The 18,266-nt window shown below is 42.4% G+C and overlaps 1 protein-coding gene across 1 annotated transcript in view; it reads left to right on the forward strand.

The window, feature by feature from the left end:
* Nucleotides 1-13,526: 13,526 nt before the first annotated feature.
* cngb1a (cyclic nucleotide gated channel subunit beta 1a) overlaps nt 13,527-18,266 on the forward strand; it is a 59,322-nt gene continuing 54,582 nt past the window's right edge. The window contains exons 1-2 of the mRNA XM_072464638.1: nt 13,527-13,645; nt 17,477-17,579. Coding sequence (XP_072320739.1) covers nt 17,478-17,579 — 102 coding nt within the window. The 5' untranslated portion in view covers nt 13,527-13,645; nt 17,477. The remainder of the gene's footprint in view (nt 13,646-17,476; nt 17,580-18,266) is intronic.

The raw sequence follows: 18,266 nt of genomic DNA on the forward strand, positions 1-18,266 counted from the left end.
GAGGGAAGCTGAGAGAAGCTGAGAGAAGCTGAGAGAAGCTGAGGGAAGCTGAGGGAAGCTGAGGGAAGCTGAGAGAAGCTGAGGGAAGCTGAGGGAAGCTGAGAGAAGCTGAGGGAAGCTGAGAGAAGCTGAGAGAAGCTGAGAGAAGCTGAGGGAAGCTGAGGGAAGCTGAGGGAAGCTGAGAGAAGCTGAGGGAAGCTGAGGGAAGCTGAGGGAAGCTGAGAGAAGCTGAGGGAAGCTGAGAGAAGCTGAGAGAAGCTGAGAGAAGCTGAGAGAAGCTGAGGGAAGCTGAGAGAAGCTGAGGGAAGCTGAGAGAAGCTGAGGGAAGCTGAGGGAAGCTGAGAGAAGCTGAGAGAAGCTGAGGGAAGCTGAGAGAAGCTGAGGGAAGCTGAGGGAAGCTGAGAGAAGCTGAGAGAAGCTGAGGGAAGCTGAGAGAAGCTGAGAGAAGCTGAGAGAAGCTGAGAGAAGCTGAGGGAAGCTGAGGGAAGCTGAGGGAAGCTGAGGGAAGCTGAGAGAAGCTGAGGGAAGCTGAGAGAAGCTGAGAGAAGCTGAGAGAAGCTGAGAGAAGCTGAGAGAAGCTGAGAGAAGCTGAGGGAAGCTGAGGGAAGCTGAGGGAAGCTGAGAGAAGCTGAGGGAAGCTGAGGGAAGCTGAGGGAAGCTGGGAGAAGCTGAGAGAAGCTGAGAGAAGCTGAGAGAAGCTGAGGGAAGCTGAGAGAAGCTGAGGTCTTTGAGGCGTGGATCAAACCGTTTGAAGAGCCTGTTGGCTACACAGAAGAGATGGATCTGACAGATGCTAATCCAATAGATTCTGTCACTCTTTCTGACTGTTCAGTTTTGGACTTTCATTACTGATGAGACAAACAGATATGTATATATGTATATATTATGTTTATACCAGTGCATATCACCAATGATTCTGAAGCCACATTCAAGATTTCTGAAATGAAGGATTTCCTCGCATTGCATTTGTCCATGGGCCTTGTTGAGAAAGCTGAAATTGAGGATTACCGGGGAACATTTTGGCTCACACAAACACCTGGTTTTGGGAATGTAATGTCAAGAAACAGATTTGAACTCATTCTTTTGCTTGTCTTGTCGACAATGATTATGTGAGACCAGGCGAGCCGGGCATAATAAACCTTTCAAAGTCCGTCCAATAATAGATTTGATTAATCCCAAATTTGCAGTAGTTTACAATCCATTCAAGGAGCTTTCTTTAGATGAGATGACAATAGCTTTCAAGGGGGATCAACACACAAATATTATAGTCCCAATAAACTGGATGAACATGGCTATAGACCCTGGACATGGATGGCTAACGCTGCTTTCTCCACAACCTGGCCCCAAGGAAGGATGGATACATTGATAATGTAATGTAAAATTAAAACTAAATAAAAGAGCATTACATACCCAACAACGTGGTACTCGTCATTTGGTCAGACGTTGTAATCAGGGACAGCTGATAAATAACCAGCTGTACTATTAACCACCAGCTTTAATAATCAGGGCAAAACTGGCCCAAATAGGCAAATGGGGGCTAGCCTGATATAGAGGACCATTTTGGGGGGAAATCAGGGTAGGCCTGGACGCAACAGGGCCAAAAAGACCAGGGAACAGCCTGATATAGAGCACTTATTGGGGGTAATAAATCAGGGCGCACCTGGCTCCAAAAGGGCCAAAAGGACCAGGCTACAGGGCCCAGAGTCAAGCCTATCAAAGCCCTCCTCTCTGGACTAAATGTCTACACCAGCCACCTTTTGGGGACGGCTCCAGCTCCAGCCCCTGGCCCCAGCCCCTGGCTCCAGCCCCTGGCTCCAGCCCCTGTCCCCAGCCCCTGTCCCCAGCCCCTGGCTCCACCCCTTGGCACCAGCCCCTGGCTCCAACTCCTGGCCACTGGCTCTAGCTCCTGGCTCCAGCTTCTGGCCCCTGGCTCCAGCTCCTGGCCCCTGGCTCCAGCCCTTGCCCCGGCCCCTGGCTTCAGCCCCGACCCCAGCCCCTGGCTCCAGCCCCTTGCCCCAGCCCTCTGCTCAGGCCCCTGGCCCTGGCCCCTGGCTGCAGCCCCTTGCCCCCGCCCCTGGTTCCAGCCTCTAGCTCCAGCCCCTGGCACCAGCCCTTGGCCTCAGCCTCAGCCCTAACCCCTAGCTCCAGCCTCTAGCTCCAGCCCCTGGCACCAGCCCTTGGCCTCAGCCTCAGCCCTAACCCCTAGCTCCAGCCTCTAGCTCCAGCCCCTGGCACCAGCCCTTGGCTCCAGCCCTTGGCCTCAGCCTCAGCCCTAACCCCTAGCTCCGGCCCCTAATTCCAGCCCCTGGCCCCGACCCCAGCCCCAGGAGACCCAGGGGCTCGCACAGTCTAGTGAGCCCATAGTAGAGCCCTACACTCTGGGCTAAGTCTTGGCACAAACAGGCCCTCAAAAAAGCCAAAAGGACCAGCCCAGGGCCCCAGAGTGTATCCCGGATTGGGACAACCAGACTGGGGAACTTCTGGTTCCTCATCATCCCCCCAGGACTATACCAGGTCTAAACCAAAACTAAACAAGGTTTAAATCAGGTCTAAATCAGGTCTGAACCAGGACTAAAACTGGACAAAGCAAAGCCTGATCCTGGCTTCTCTAAACTTGGACTAGGCTCTGGCTCTAATAGGTCTATTAAAGGACAATTAATAAGGTCTAATTAATCTAAATAAGGTCTTAATAAGGTCTACCCAGGCCACATTCTGTACTCGAAAACTCTAATATCACAGGTTTAGGTTTCTGGACAGTTTAGACTTGGCCTAGTTCTGGCTTGAACCTGGTTTACAACAAATAATGATAACAAATGATAAAAACAGATTTTAAAAAACAAAGTGCACCTACACTGTAGATATGTACATTTACAATCTCTATTTTCTGTATTCAATGGATGTGCTATGCCTTTGTGGGTGTTTTAATGCGGCTCATTTTGAAAACACGTTCCCTCCGTTAGTGTTGTCTTTACCGCTGCCGGGGGTGAGTCCACAGACGCTGGCAAAGGCAAACGTCTTCTCAAATGCATGGTTCATATTTCTGTCTTAACATGTTCACACGCGTATTTTGTTTTCTTTTGAACTGAACTTTTTATCAAAATCAGATCGGAGAGGTACGGAAAGTTCAGCCAACAATCCAACGACGCCTGAAACTGCTGCAGAGTTTTAGACACATTTTTGTTGTTTTCTGGACATCTTATTATTTGCGTAAACTACTTCCGCGCTTACTTTGGAGTTTAAAAAATAATAATAGCAAGAATTATAATAAGAAATACTTAAATATGTCTTTGAAGTAGGGCTGTATGCCTTTAGATGTTTAGTTGATTAGTGTAAGTGAGTTTACTGACGAATTGGGAGTCATCTATGAGTTTATGACTTTTTTTTTGTTTCTGTTTCTTTTCTGTATAAATAGTTGTCTTGTGAGTGCAGTTTATCAGAGATAAATTGGATGAAACATTTTTTTTTAATCTATTGGCTAATTGAGTCATATTAACTTGGTCCCAATCCTGAGGAAAAACTGCAGGTTTTGACACTGGGAACGTCGCTTCGCCTGGCTCATCACGTTCTCACAATAATCATGATGCTAAAATTTGATATTGTGACATCCCTAAGAATGCAAATAACGCTTTGTTCGAACACATTAGCACAAAACGGGAACTGCTCTCTGATAGATTTGCAGTTTAAACAGACTGTGATTGAGTTTGTAGAACATTTAAATTGCATATGTAGGTGAAAATGATCCAAATCTGGCCCACATATCTGCAGTGAGGACTGAAATAATGTGATATATGAAAATATTTGGATACTGGTTAGCAATCACCGCAGGGTGTCGGGTCAGGACAGCGTTGATATGTTCAGGTAAGTAAAGAGAATGAGGAGACTCGCCGACACACAGGTCAGAACAGAATCAGAAAAGGTTTATTGCCATTGTCAATGAACAGAATTTTTGCTTTGGTGATTCGGTGCAACATACAATAATGAACAGTGATAAAACCTATCAAAAGTCAAAAAAAGAAACAATTTAAATCTACTATATGATAAAAAAAAAAATGAAAATAAGAATAGGCTATTAGATTAAAATACAATTTTAAAATGTAGTGCAAAAAGTGCAGTGAGTGATTAAATTATGGTTAAAGTGACAAGTGTTTAAGAAGTGTCAAGAGTCCAACGGCACAATGTGTTCCTCAATGTTCATCGACATCATCGACATCACCGACATCACCGACATCACCGAGCATCACCGCCAGCACCACCAGCACCAACGCCAGCAGCGACGCCTCAAATGCCTCAAACGTCAAAGAAGTCACAGACTTCATCGCCACCAACGCCACCAATGCCACCAACACCACCAACGCCATCAACGCCACCAACGCCATCAGGAGAATCCGCACAGAATCAGAATTAGAACTGGCTGGTGTCTGCTGGATCGTAGGTGCTGGTGCGGCAGATGCTTCTTTCTGTTGCCTGGGCTGCTGGGAGGAAAACACACAAAAACAGCGGATTAGGTCGACAATGTTTTCTCTCACGCTCCCAGCAGACTGGCTTGACTCCAGACGGGACCCTGGTCCGCTCCTTATCAGGTACCCAGGACCTCAGAGTGACTGACCTCTCTCTGTGGGTGTTCCTCAACAGTTTCTCTCTCATGTGGCCTGAGCATATTGACTGCAGTGGTGGCTCAGATCTTGCTTGTTGTTGTTGTTGTTGTTTTATGGCAGTTGGCATCCAATGTGTTGCATTACCGCCAGACTGTGACGTGATATACAAGCTTTATTGAATCTCACAGGTACAAGTACACGAGGTCTTAGACTTTATTCTTTAGACTTTATTCTTGTTGTTGTTTTATGGCGGTTGGTATCCAAGTGTTACATTACCGACAGACTTTATTCCTTGTTTTATGGCGGTTGGCATCCGAGTGTTGCATTACCGCCAGACTTTATTCCTCAGACTTTGTCGTAGTCCTTAAAAGTTCGAGATGTCTTTGTTGTTGTTGTTGTTGTTGTTGTTGTTGTTGTTTTCCTTAGACTTTGTTGTTGTATCCTTTAGAAGTTCTTCTTCCATCACTTTGGTGTTTCTAAGCCCAAGAGTTCAAAGCGTGTTAGAACATCCTCTTGCTCCTCATCCTCGGCTCAGTCTCCAACACACCCCAACTCTATAAACGTTTACCCAACCATGCCTCACAATCAGCCTCACACAAACCCTGTGACTGGATTGCAAGAACGTTCCGTAGATTGAGCTCCCGCCCATTATTCCGAAACCACAAGGCCAACCCGGCCCTTTCCCTATCATAAGCCTCACAGCAAATCAGCACATGCTCAACAGTCTCTGGCACCCGACAGTGACCACACAGACCGGTCGGATGTTTGCCTATCCTACTCAGTGACCAATTGAGTCCAGTATGGCCAATCCTCATGTGGGCAAAGGCCCTTTCCTCCCACGCGTTCCTGCCCATAGACCCGCAAGGACCAACACTACCCTGTATGTGATAGAGATGCCATCCTGTATCACAGTGGCTCCAAAATTCCTGCCAAAGGCCGACCACGTGACTCTTGATAATAGGCTTGATTTCAGATTTGCTTAACTCAACCGCCACATCAATTGATGGGAACGTTTAGCCAGTGAATCAGCCATTTCATCACCATCCACCCCCACATGCGCAGGAACCCAAATGAAGGAAACCCTCACATCCTTCCTGGACAGGGAGAGTATCAGACAGAAGATGCCATTCAACACATCCTGTCTGCAATCCGATTTCCCAGATTTAAAGCTTTGCAATGCAGAAAGGCTGTCAGAGGCCACCACAATGCTGTAACACTTTAATGCAGATTCCGCCCATTCCAACGCCAACTCGCTATGAGTTCCGATGTGAAAATACCGTCGGTATAAATAAATACATAATTTGAGTGCCTATCGATCAACAACAAACTGCGGTGCCCTTCCATTGACTCCTTTTCCTTTAAGTTTGCTATGCAAGCTAACATCAACAGGAGCCAGGACAAACTTCCAAAGAGCTATAGTAGACAAAGCCACCGAAGGGCTCACACGTAGATCACCAACCCCAGCAAGCCGCGCTTTCGCACTTCCTATCCGGCTAAAAACCATACTGTCAGCCATCAACCCTGAGAAAGTCCCTTACCGGGTGCGAGCTTGTATGACCTTGCACATTCACCCAGTAAGCCAACAGAAGTTCTAGCCTCCGGAGCCGTAACGGCAATTCTCCCAACTCAACCTGCAGTGCCGAGACAGGGGAGGTCCTAAAAGCCCTCCCAACAGATCCATCCACGTCATCAAAGATGTCCTTAAACATAACATTGAACAAGATAGTGCTGCACACACTCCCCTGCGGGATCCCATTCTCTACCTCACAGACCCCAGAGTAAGCTGCGCCCACTCTGGTTTGAATACGCTGGCCAGATAGAAAACGCCGAATCCAGTTAAACAGTTTTCTCTTCACACCACACTTCCGCAACTTAATGAGGAGCCCATCCTTCCAAACCATATCGTACGCCTTCTCCACATCAAAGAGCACCGCAATAACCTTTTCTTTCGGAGCCCTGGCCAGCTGGATATCAGATTCCAAAAACAACACGGAATCCATGGTAGTCCTGCCCCTACGGAAGCCACTCTGGTGCGCGGAAAGCAAACCCTGACTCTCCAAGAAGTAATCCAACCGCTCGGTAACCATGCGCTCCATGGCTCCAAACGAGACTAAACAGGTTCTACAGGGAGTAATTTATACAATATCGGTCCAAAAACAGGATCGTTTGTCATTGATGGAGGAAATGATGTTCAAAAATGGCCTTCTTTGCGATTTGCCAATTGCGTTCATTCAAACTGTGATTTCGATCTTAATTTTTTAGACCTAATCTCTATTCTTCACCACTCTGTTCTCTGTCTCTTCGCAATCACAGTCTCTCCATTTTTTTCACTCTCTCCTTTCGCGATCTACTCCAATAGTTCTTACATTTTCTTCATTATTCTCTTCCCTGTCTAAGGACATGGGATGCTGGGACATTGCCAAGTCCCTATGAACATTGTTTAATCTGTTTTTCACTGTCGCCCTGAGAGGAAACCGCTGTTTACTACTAAAAGATTACTTCAGAGCACGTTTGCACATATCTAAACTATAGTCAGCAGTTTTTATGTTAGAATTAATCTGGATATTTAGTCGTTTGTGGAGGAATTTAGGACACAACAACAATTGCAGCCTTTGCGATTTGCCAATTGCGACCGTTCAATTTTGATTGTGATTAATCTTGCAGCCATAGTAATTAAAGGCGCAATGGACGATTTTTCGGCGATTTGAGAACGCAGGTGGAAGTGCGCATGCCACTCCCCCGTGTGGACTGATACAACACACACGTGTTTGTTTATTAGCGCGACAGGTCGCATCGCATCTCTCGTCTCCCGTAGATTCACGTCTCTTATGATTTAGCTCGAACTGTCTATCTCCGTCCTAATTTTGTCCCGTACACTGAGGGAACTATATTATGATAGATCAATGCGCTTAGACACGCGGAAACGTGCTGCTCATGGGGACGAGCCACACGCGGCTGCAGGTGAGCGGTAGGTGCGTTTTATGATTGATACGTGGCAGGACTAATTGTCAGTCCACGCCACAAGGAAATAAGACTCAGATTCGGGCCAAAAGTCCATTCAACCTTTAAGATAATGACATAAATTGAAAATAATACAAATCTACTGGAGCAGGGCCATTCAAACGTGGGGGGGTAGAGAGTTCTGCGTTTTAGTCCGACCAAAGAGAAGCCCTAACCCAGACAGTAATCGTCGACTTTTGTTTTCATTAGGCCGGACAAGAGAAGTATTGTGCTCTGCTTCAAGGTTGAAACAGCGACATTGGCAACCACTTTTGGTACTGCTGCTAGGAAGCGTTATTACCACATTAGGAATGCGTTATTTTATGGTGCCTCTACATGTAAACCACCTATTCATGTAAACCACCGATTCAGTACAGCAGATGTATTGTATATGTTCAGTTACAGGACCTGTGGTCTAGAGCAGTGATTCCCAACCGGGGGTACGCGTACCACTAGGGGTATGCCGGGGTACTGCAGGGGGTACATGAAAAATCCAAGTAAATAATATAATAATCCCTTCCCCACGGAGACAATAGTACACTGGTCTCCAATAGGCGTAACGACCGTGAGATGATTTGGACTGACCCGGCACGTCCACCGCAACTATAGGAAGGTCCTAAGACTGTTTTCAGTTACATGGCTTTTCTGTAATAACTTTCAATAGCCATAAGTCCAACGTGACATTTACACCCCTCTCATAGAGTTCTCAGTCAGGGTGAGGGTCTGCCTGCAGACATCCCCATCTGCGGACACCCAGTCTGCGGACCACCCCGTCTGCGGACACCCCCGTCTGCGGACACCCCGTCTGCGGACACCCCTTCTGAGGTCACCCCGTCTGCAGACCACCCCCGTCTGCGGACCACCCCCGTCTGCGGACCACCCCGTCTGCGGAGCACCCCGTCTGCGGACCACCCCCGTCTGCGGACCACCCCGTCTGCGGAGCACCCCGTCTGCGAACTCCCCCGTCTGCGGACACCCCCGCCTGCGGACACCCCGTCTGAGGTCACCCCGTCTGCGGACACCCCGTCTGCGGACACCCCGTCTGCGGACACCCCGTCTGCAGACCACCCCCGTCTGCGGACCACCCCGTCTGCGAACACCCTGTCTGCGGAACACCCCGTCTGCAGACCACCCCCGTCTGCGGACCTCCCCCGTCTGCGGACCACCCCCGTCTGCGGACCACCCTGTCTGCGGACACCCCCGCCTGCGGACACCCCGTCTGAGGTCACCCCGTCTGCGGACCACCCCGTCTGCGGACCACACCCTGTGGTGACTGACTTGAATCTGGAAAAATCAGGAAATAAGACTCCTTTTTCCTCTCCTTCAATGTGTCCCTCACACTCTTCTCCAGACCATGGTCCTTTTTGTTCCTGTTCTATATAGTTATTGTTGTATATAGTTATTAATTTTTTCTACAAATAAGTTACATTTCATATTTTAAAATGTGTGGCCTGTATACCTGCAACTTTTTTCATATAATACTGGGTAGTTTGTGGTTAGTAACAGATGTACTTATTTCATTTTCCAAAATTTAAGATCATAAACAAAAACAAACAAGGACAAGAGCTGAGAAGCTTATCACTGTTTTATTCATTTAACTTTATCTCATTCTGTTTAAACAACCACCCATTTGGGGTCAATCTTGAATGAGCATGTGGTCTTTGCAGACGTTGCCTATAAATACGAAAAACACTTTCTAAAAAATACACCATACAGCAGACTGTAGATACATTTACCTACAGGGAGATTTTTAAAAACTTAAATGTAAAATGAAGCCCTTTATTGCCCTTTATGCCATGGCACTGCTCCCTCTTCATTGAAATGGTCCTTAAAATATATGGATAACATATACAGAAGCTAATATAGAAACTGTCTAAACATCATAATTGACTTCATTTAAAACACTGAGTTTGACAGAAAGAGGAAGCAAATGTAATGTACTCTTTGATGTTACCTAACCTTTGCCTTTTCACTTTATGCCATAGTCTTATTTCCTTCTGCATTATTTTAAATAGCAGCTTTGATTTGATTTTCTCCAAATAGCCTTGAGATTGAAATACATTTATGCAACTCATGACATGAAAGCACGCATAAGTTAAGAATTTACTAATAAAATACTATGAGTAAACTTGGTCTCAGTATGTACACAGAAATGTACACAAACCTTTACAGATGGTCGGAAATAGTGCAGAGAGTGAACAGTGCGTGAATAGTAATGGTTGAATAATTGTGGCAGGAGTTAAGAGTTCATGAGGGAAAGAAAGTGGTCTTGTGGCGGGAGGTTCCGGTCCGGATGTGGTCCGGAGTGATGGAGGTGGGAGAGACATAATAAAAGTAAAACATGACATTCAGGACTGTTATTTAAATTTAACCGTGCCTTGATTTTGTTTGTATTCATGTTAACTTCATGTCCATTTGTATTCATATTTTGATTTGCACTCTCTGGTCGTTTTGTGGTGTGTTCTGTGTTTAATACCTGTTCATAAAACCAACAAATAAATAAAACAAATAAAAAAGAAAAGAAGAAAAGCTGTCATTTCCTCTAACCTGGCCTTCAGAATGCTTAACTGTTCATTATTTTCATTGATATGTGGCAGCAGCAAAGCCTTCAGTTCGGCGACCTCATCCGCAAACCTCTGATTTGGCTCACTTTGTTCCACACGCGATTGGTCCAAAGCGGTAGAGAATGTGTGGTTTACAGCTTTGAGATCAAGTTTGCTTTGTAACACTTCAAACTCTTGGATTGTCTCTACCTCATCACCCGGACCTAAAGTTTGAATCTGATTTAACTTAGAAAAATGTTTATCCTCCATTTTGGTAATAGTTGATGGACACATGATCTTGCCTTCTAAATGAGAAGTAGGTCTTAGATTATTGCTTTTCTTCTCACAAACCTTACATTCCTTTCCTGAATCAGGCTTCTTTGTTGAGGTTTTAGAGGTTTCTTTCTTTGCATATTTATTCACGAGGAAATAAATCATTAAACTGTTAAAGCCCGGATCCACAGGTTTGAAATATTGCATTGGATTCTCTAAATGAAAGCTGGTTTTGTCTTGTAAATGAGCAGCATTTCCTGAATCAAGTGCATTTGTTGAGTGTTCAAACGCCTCTCTCACGGTCCATTCCTTCATGAGGGTTTGAAACACTGAACTCTTTAAACGCGGATCCACCGGTTTGTGAAATAGTTTTGGCATTGAGTCCCAAAACGGTGGTTAAAAGAGTCTAACTGTCGTCTTCTTCTTCTTCTTCTTCTTCTTCTTCTTCTTCTTCTGAGGTGTTTTATGGCAGTTGGTATCCAAGTGTTACATTACCGCCATCGACTTGTTTCTCTTTTGACGTATTCATTGTTTTTTGTTGTTGTGTTGCTTTTAATGGCGGTTTGAGGCTGATTGTAGTTGTATGTCTGTATGTAAGTTCCTATGTTTGTGAATTCTGTTCATTGACAATGGGAATAAACCCATTCTGGTTCTGTAGTTGTACGTCTGAGACTTTAGACTTCTTCTTCTTTGGTGTTTTATGGCAGTTGGTATCCAAGTTCTACGCCGTGGCCGCCGTCCTAGCGTTCTTCTTAGCTTGGTGACATCACACGGTTTTATGTCCACACAACCATTGCACCAGCAGTTGTCACGGAAACAGTTGGACTGATTGTTTTTTTAAATTGCCATCCCTCTCAATTTGAGAACAATATACTTGGGAAAACAAATAATACAAATTGAATAACTTTTCACAAAAATTGGGCTTGAAAATTGGCCAAAATGAACTGACAAACATTTTAGTTGATGTTTTGTGACATTATTCATCCTACATTTATAGACGTAGACATTTAAATTCGATTACGACTTGACCACAATGACACAAACATGTATGTATGATGTAGTTTCCATGCACCGATACTGTGTTTAGGTTACATACTTTTCAAAAATACATTAAATGTTTTTTTTATACTGGAGCCCCAAAGAAACAAACTTTGCAAAGTGATGGAAAAGCCAACTTGTTTCTCTTAAATGTCGCTTTGCCCTGAATATTCCTCAGTCACTCAGGTGTCGTACCGCCATACGGAAAAGTTACACATTGAACCTTTAAAGTTTTTTTAGAACCCAGAGCTGACGACATTTTAGGCTGATATGTTCACTCAAAATATATAATTCAAAACGACTTCAAACTCAGTTACTGTCTGCATAATAAAAGTAATAAGGAAAAATAATATATATACGGATCATTTTTGAGATATCCATAACCTTGTTTTACTACTAATCTATAATGGAGCAGTGTAATCACAATGTGCACTTCCCTCTGTGCACTGAAGAGTTCAAATAAAGCTTGATGTCTTTCCAGAGTAAGAAGATATCAGCCTGTACTGTACATTTAAAGCCAGTAGCCGAAATGCCAAATATTCAACACTAAACTCTTGGCGGCTGTCGCGGTCGGGCCATGTTGTGTTTGTTTGGGGCCAGTTTCTCTCTCAGCACTTTGCTCTGAGTCGGGTAAAAGCGGTTAGCCCGGGCCCGACGGGGGGATTAGCCGCTAACGAGGTTAAGTCGGGAGCGTCAGCGAAACAGAGGATTGAGCCACACCTGAGCTGATCCTGGGCCTGAGAGGAGCCTCGTTTACAGACACTTCCTGCCTCCGCCTCAGCACTCAGCAGAGTTTACTCCACCAACTCTGACTATAAGTATCAAAAGTAAAGAATATAATAAATAAAAAATACCAATCGGTACCGATCGGCCCAAGGTCACTGGGATAGGCTCCAGTCACCCGCGACCCCGAAAGGGAACAAGCTTTAGAAAATGAATGAATGAATGAAAAATACCATAGTCATATTTTGTGTTACTTTTTGTCAGTATTTGTTTTTTGTTTGAATTTTACTTCTTTACTTTTATGTTGATTGGCATAAAAGATAGATTGTGAAAATAAAGCTCAGAATTTTTTTAAAAATAAAAATATATATATATTATCTGGACTTTACTCTAGAACACAACATAATTATTACAACATTATCAAATTAAAATAGTAAGTAATAATGAAGTAAGTGATAAACCATTTCAGATTTTCATCATTATTACTCCTTGTAAATATTCTCTATATAAAAGCCTTCAGTCACCATATTTTAACCTTTATTTGTAATAATACTTTAAATTGTGCCGTAGAAACCATTGTTTGACAGTCGTTTGTTGCCGTTCTAGATAATCACAGGTTCTAATAAGCCTGTAACAAGAACAACATTTGAACTGCAATATATTTATCCCAAAAACATCATGATAAACAATATTGATAGATTTGTATAATTTTTTATTAAGTTATAGCGTAAAACACATACTTTGAAGACGTACAACTACAGTCGGTGGCTGTAAATGCACCTTTTCAGTTCGCTGCCAACGCCATTAAAAGTAATACAGCAACAACACCAACAACAGTGACGACGGATCCTGCCAAAAACGACAAGCCCCGAGGGAGCGATACCGAAAGAAATGCCAAGAATCAGACGAACAATATCTACAAAATGAATAACAAAAATCGGACAAGAAATGCGCCCGTGATACGTGCCGAAATCTATCGAGCCCAAATAGTTCCATCTGTTATTTATTGAACGATATGTCAAAATATAGTCCCATAAATGTTGATACGATACACAATACTATATTGTCATGATACGAGAATATTTGTAATACCTGTGATAATTGATAATATGATAAATACACATCAGAATGTCTTTGTTAAACCACAACCTGCACAAACTTAATGTAAAATACACCCATTTTAATCATCTTGTATGTCAAATGTGGTGGTTTCAGTGGGTTCATTCGATTATGAACTAAACTGAATAAAGCTGTGACAGAAGTATGTTCTCGTCTCGGTTCTGTCTTTTCCAGAGGTTGTTCTTGTTTAGAGCCGAGTGTCCCGAGCGCCAGAGGTTGTTCTTGTTTAGAGTCTCTGCCCTCCTCCAGTCCTGCTGTAATCCGGTTATAGTCCCGGTAATCCCGGCCCGGCGCCTGGACTGGTCTTCTCTTCAGCTCTGGTTTGAGGGAGGCAGCTGGACCCTCGGGACTCAGGTAGGACCCTCTTTCAGACCACACCCACACCACATTTTGATTCAGCCGTTATTTGTGTCATCGTTTCTCACACATTTTAACACCGTAACTGTGGACGTCGTCATAAATGTTTAATCCAGCCTAAGGTTATATCCGTTATTCTTATTTAAATATGTGTTGTTGTTGGATTTTTTCCAATGATTTTAAATAATACAAAATAAATTAAATAATATTATACTAAGCGAAAGAAAAAACAAAACCAGTGAAGTGGATGCACCAAAAAAACTTAAATATTAGTTCAGTTTCATATACATTTTGCCAAATGTTTTGTCATTATCATTATAAGTCTAATGTTTAATGTTGTAGCTGTAAATCAGTCAGTCAGTTGTATTGGACACATTTTTAAATAATTGCCTTTACATTATAAAAAACAATATGAATCATTGTGTGTCTATTTAGAAGCCGTGATTAACCCTAAGCGATGAGTTGTGTTGTTTTTAATTTATTATATACACATCTTTCACGTAAATGTAATGAAATAAGAACTGAACCAAACGTAGCGGTCAAAAGTAAAGAGTTTATTCTTTACATAGTTCATTCCCGATGACACACTAGTCTCCTAAATGTCTTTATTTATAGTCCAGCTTTAAGTCACTGGACAAAGTGTTGATGCTGCACATGTCGATTGCTGCTAACTTGTTTTTTTAATTATAATTACAGCCATAAACCAACTTTGTTTTTCATTTAGACATTTTGGGTGAGAGGAAATCCTTTGGTCTTTGAGCCTGATAAACTGTTTAAAGGCCTCTTAGATTAGCCACAATCTGTAAATGAGCTCAGCCTGACAAGCTCGGTGAGACCCGGCTCCTGCTCGGTGTTTACGCCTTTCACTTTTCACCATCAAAATGAGAACTTTGTAATGGAATGTACAATCTGGTTCCAGTGATTCCCAGCCCAGGGTCACCGTGGGTCCGCCATGTGCTGGGTCGTCTAAAAATATGTTCAAACTCGACTACTAGAATTATAATAAATGGAATTGATCTCAAACTGCAGCTAAATAATATAAAATGTATATATAAACTTCCACCAAATCGGACGTTTACTATGGATTCTATGTGCCTGCTCTCTTTTCATTTTGTTTTTTATCTCTTGTGCTGTTTTTGTGTTTGTTGTTACATATTCTAAATTTATAAGATTAAATAAACAATTAATCTATTAAACAACAAGGATGTGAGGTTGTGAACTTAGTAAAACGGCCAGAGAAAATGTTCTGACTTTTCATAATAAATCACCGCAAAATAAATGAATATGTTTATAATTCAGGTAAACACATCAGCTCTAAATGTAACCGTTTTATATCAAAATGCTGTGTTTAATTAAAAGGTCTGTACCTGATTTAAATGTATCTTTGTTCTGATCTGAAGTGTGCTTTTAAATGTTGCTCTGTTTTTTAATCTTTTACACTATGTCTCCTTTTCAGTCTAGATGCGTAAAAGTTTTTATACTGTATTTTGCACTTTGCCCTTGAAAAAGCCTCAGTGGGTTCTTTCCTGGTTAAATAAAGGTTAACAAATACATTAAAATTATAAATGTTCTTCAGCAGCTAAAAAAGAATAAAAAAGTGGAAATATCAACCAATGAAAAGAATCATCTGTGTTTCAGAAAAATGTTTTCACAGATCTAAACAAGAGAGTTTTGCAGTTTTTATGCTGAATAACATTTAGTTCTGTGGAGGGAAATGTCTGCTTCCATTCAAATTGTGATTGGAATAATCTTGCAGCTTTACTTTAATATTTTGTTGGGTGTCAACTAATGGAAAAACAATTGACATGTCCACTGTATTTATTGCTTTTATTGTTGTTGAACTCATTTAACGCTGCATTTAGTGAAATCTGATCGGTTCAAAGCCCTTATAGGCACCAGTGTTACCACATGTTATGGCTGAGTTTGTATCCGTCATATCAAATAAACAATAAATAAATAAAAGATCAGGCCCATTGTGCATTGTCAAGAGGTTAAAACAGCACAAAGTAGGTGGAGAATGGAGAATTACACAATAATAAGTGAATAATATCCTAGACTTAGTTTCTGGTGCAATGTCAGCGACAAAAGAGACAAAGTGGGCGGGGCTAAGCGTTCAAACTAAAACATGTTCCTGACTCATGGCTCAGAATCAGGTACAGCCCCTTTAATCTTATTCGCGTTGAAGTCGGGTCAAATATGAGACACATTTCTCTATGACAGATAATTGAACACTTTCTGACTAGAGTTATGTCATAAATCATTCAAATCAATGCAAGAATATTTTTTATAACTTGTTTTATGCTTTTTCTATTTTCTCTTTTTTGTATATAATAAAAACACAAATAAACAGAACAAAACCAGAGAGTGAAAGTAAAATGAAAAGTCACTCAGTCACATACATTCTCGTACATTTGAGTCTCGTACATTTGTCCATGTTTAAAGTTTTATCTGTTTAACCCAAAGTGAAAGTGCTGATTATGGCCCTGGACTGGGACCAGACTGGATTCTGCTCATTTTACCTTCTACCTACTTTCATTTATGTATTTGTTTTCTTTAGTGACAAGATCATTTCGTTGTTTGCTGTTGATTTGAAATAAGAAATCCCATTTAGTCGCCAAATACTAGTCCAATTCTTCCCAAACTTTTAATCATCCATTAAAGAGCGTGCTTTTCTTTTAGACAAGGTTTGGACACAATTATGTTTATTTTACTCGTTCATTTTAGGCCTGTTCTAAGTCTTTGTCGTGATGTTACTGTGAAAGCTAAATATGGTCATGGTCGGCACTTGGTGTAACAAGTTTGAGAGCCACAGCCCTGTGTCTGTGTGTTATAAGATAAGATAAGATATTCCTTTATTGTCCAAACAGGGGGAAATTTCATTGTATATATTAATATATATATATAATAATAATAATAAATTATTATAAACAACTTAAATATATTTAAGTTATAAACATTTAAACCCGCTGAGACAAGAGGTAAATCCCACGCGACGAATACTGGGCCCACGAGAGCCAGACAAGCTTTAGACATGTACATTTTCTTTCCAATTTGTCTATTTGTTGCACTTTTCCATCATAACATAGTGTATTTCTCATGCGTGTTATTCAGTGGAAGCGTAGAGTGTGGTTATAAGTAACTCTGGCGATAGAGCTCCCCCTGCAGCTCCCCTGTGAAACTACACTGTCAGAAAACAGACTCAAAAGCTTTTCAATTTGTTTTTCTTTCTTTATCCTAATAAGACAGTATAATCATAATTGTGTGTGTTTCTGTCTGTGTGTGTCTTTGTGTGTGTATGTGTGTGTGTGTGTGTGTGTGTGTCTGTCTGTCTGTGTGTTTCTGTGTGTGTCTGTCTGTGTGTGTGTGTGTGTGTGTGTGGGTGGGTGTGTGGGTGTGTGTTCCTGTGTGTGTCTTTGTGTGTCTCTGTCTGTGTGTGTGTGTGTGTGTGTGTGTGTATGTGTGTATGTGTGTGTGTTCCTGTGTGTGTCTTTGTGTGTCTCTGTCTGTCTGTCTGTCTGTGTGTGTGTGTGTGTGTGTGTGTGTGTGTGTCTGTGTCTGTGTCTGTGTCTGTGTCTGTGTGCTTCTGTGTGTGTCTGTGTGTGTTTCTGTGTGTGTGTGTGTGTGTGTTCCTGTGTGTGTCTTTGTGTGTTTCTGTGTGTGTCTGTGTGTTCCTGTGTGTGTCTTTGTGCGTTCCTGTGTGTGTGTGTGTGTGTGTGTGTGTGTGTCTGTGTGTCTGTGTGTGTCTGTGTGCGTTCCTGTGTGTGTCTGTGTGTGTCTGTGTGTGTCTGTGTGCGTTCCTGTGTGTGTGTGTGTGTGTCTGTGCTGCAGGATGTTGAGCTGGGTGGTGAAAGTGGTGCCTCAGCCTCCGGACCTGCCCAAAAACCACGAGGGAAAAGAAGAGGCTCCTGCTGCTCCTCCATCTGACAGAAATGTACTGCTTTTGAAAGTATAACGTTGAAAAAGGCACATTTATTCATGGTTTTCCTTGTTCAGTCTAAATTTGCCTTGATTTAGTCGTGGATTTGTCTCTGTGCACTTTTTATGTTGATAGAGTTTGACTGAGACATGAATTATGTGCTTATATGTGCCACACATGATTCAAGTATAAGCTCTGCTGTTAACTGTCGTGGACTAGTTGGACTATTCAGATCACAATATAATCGTAAGAACCAGAAAATAATTATTGGGACAGTTTTAGAGGCAAAATTAAGTCTTTTTAGTTCATTCTAGCATCCCAAAATTAGACTTAAATGAAAATAACTTCTTTATACGGCTGTTTTTGTCACAGATAAACTTGAGGAACAGTAGCATGTCAGACAATGGAAAAAGAAAGAAAATTAAAGATCTTACAGTTGTTTGGTCACAGTGTCAATAATCGTGACTAATCGTTATATCCTGTTGTTTATTCTCAATAATCGTAACACTAACATTTGATCTCGTGGACATAATCCTCAGATCAAAGTCCCATAAAAGGTTTAACATCACATCCATCCATCCATCCATTTTCTACCGCTTGTTCCCTTTCGGGGTCACGGGTGACTGGAGCCTATCCCAGTGACTTCGGGCCTGAGGCAGGGTACATCCTGGACAGTGGCCAACTTGTTTAACATCACAGTTC

Source organism: Eucyclogobius newberryi, unplaced genomic scaffold (assembly GCF_026437365.1).
Source record: "Eucyclogobius newberryi isolate DKJ021-1_F unplaced genomic scaffold, fEucNew1.0.hap1 SCAF_5, whole genome shotgun sequence".
NCBI lineage: Eukaryota > Metazoa > Chordata > Actinopteri > Gobiiformes > Gobiidae > Eucyclogobius > Eucyclogobius newberryi.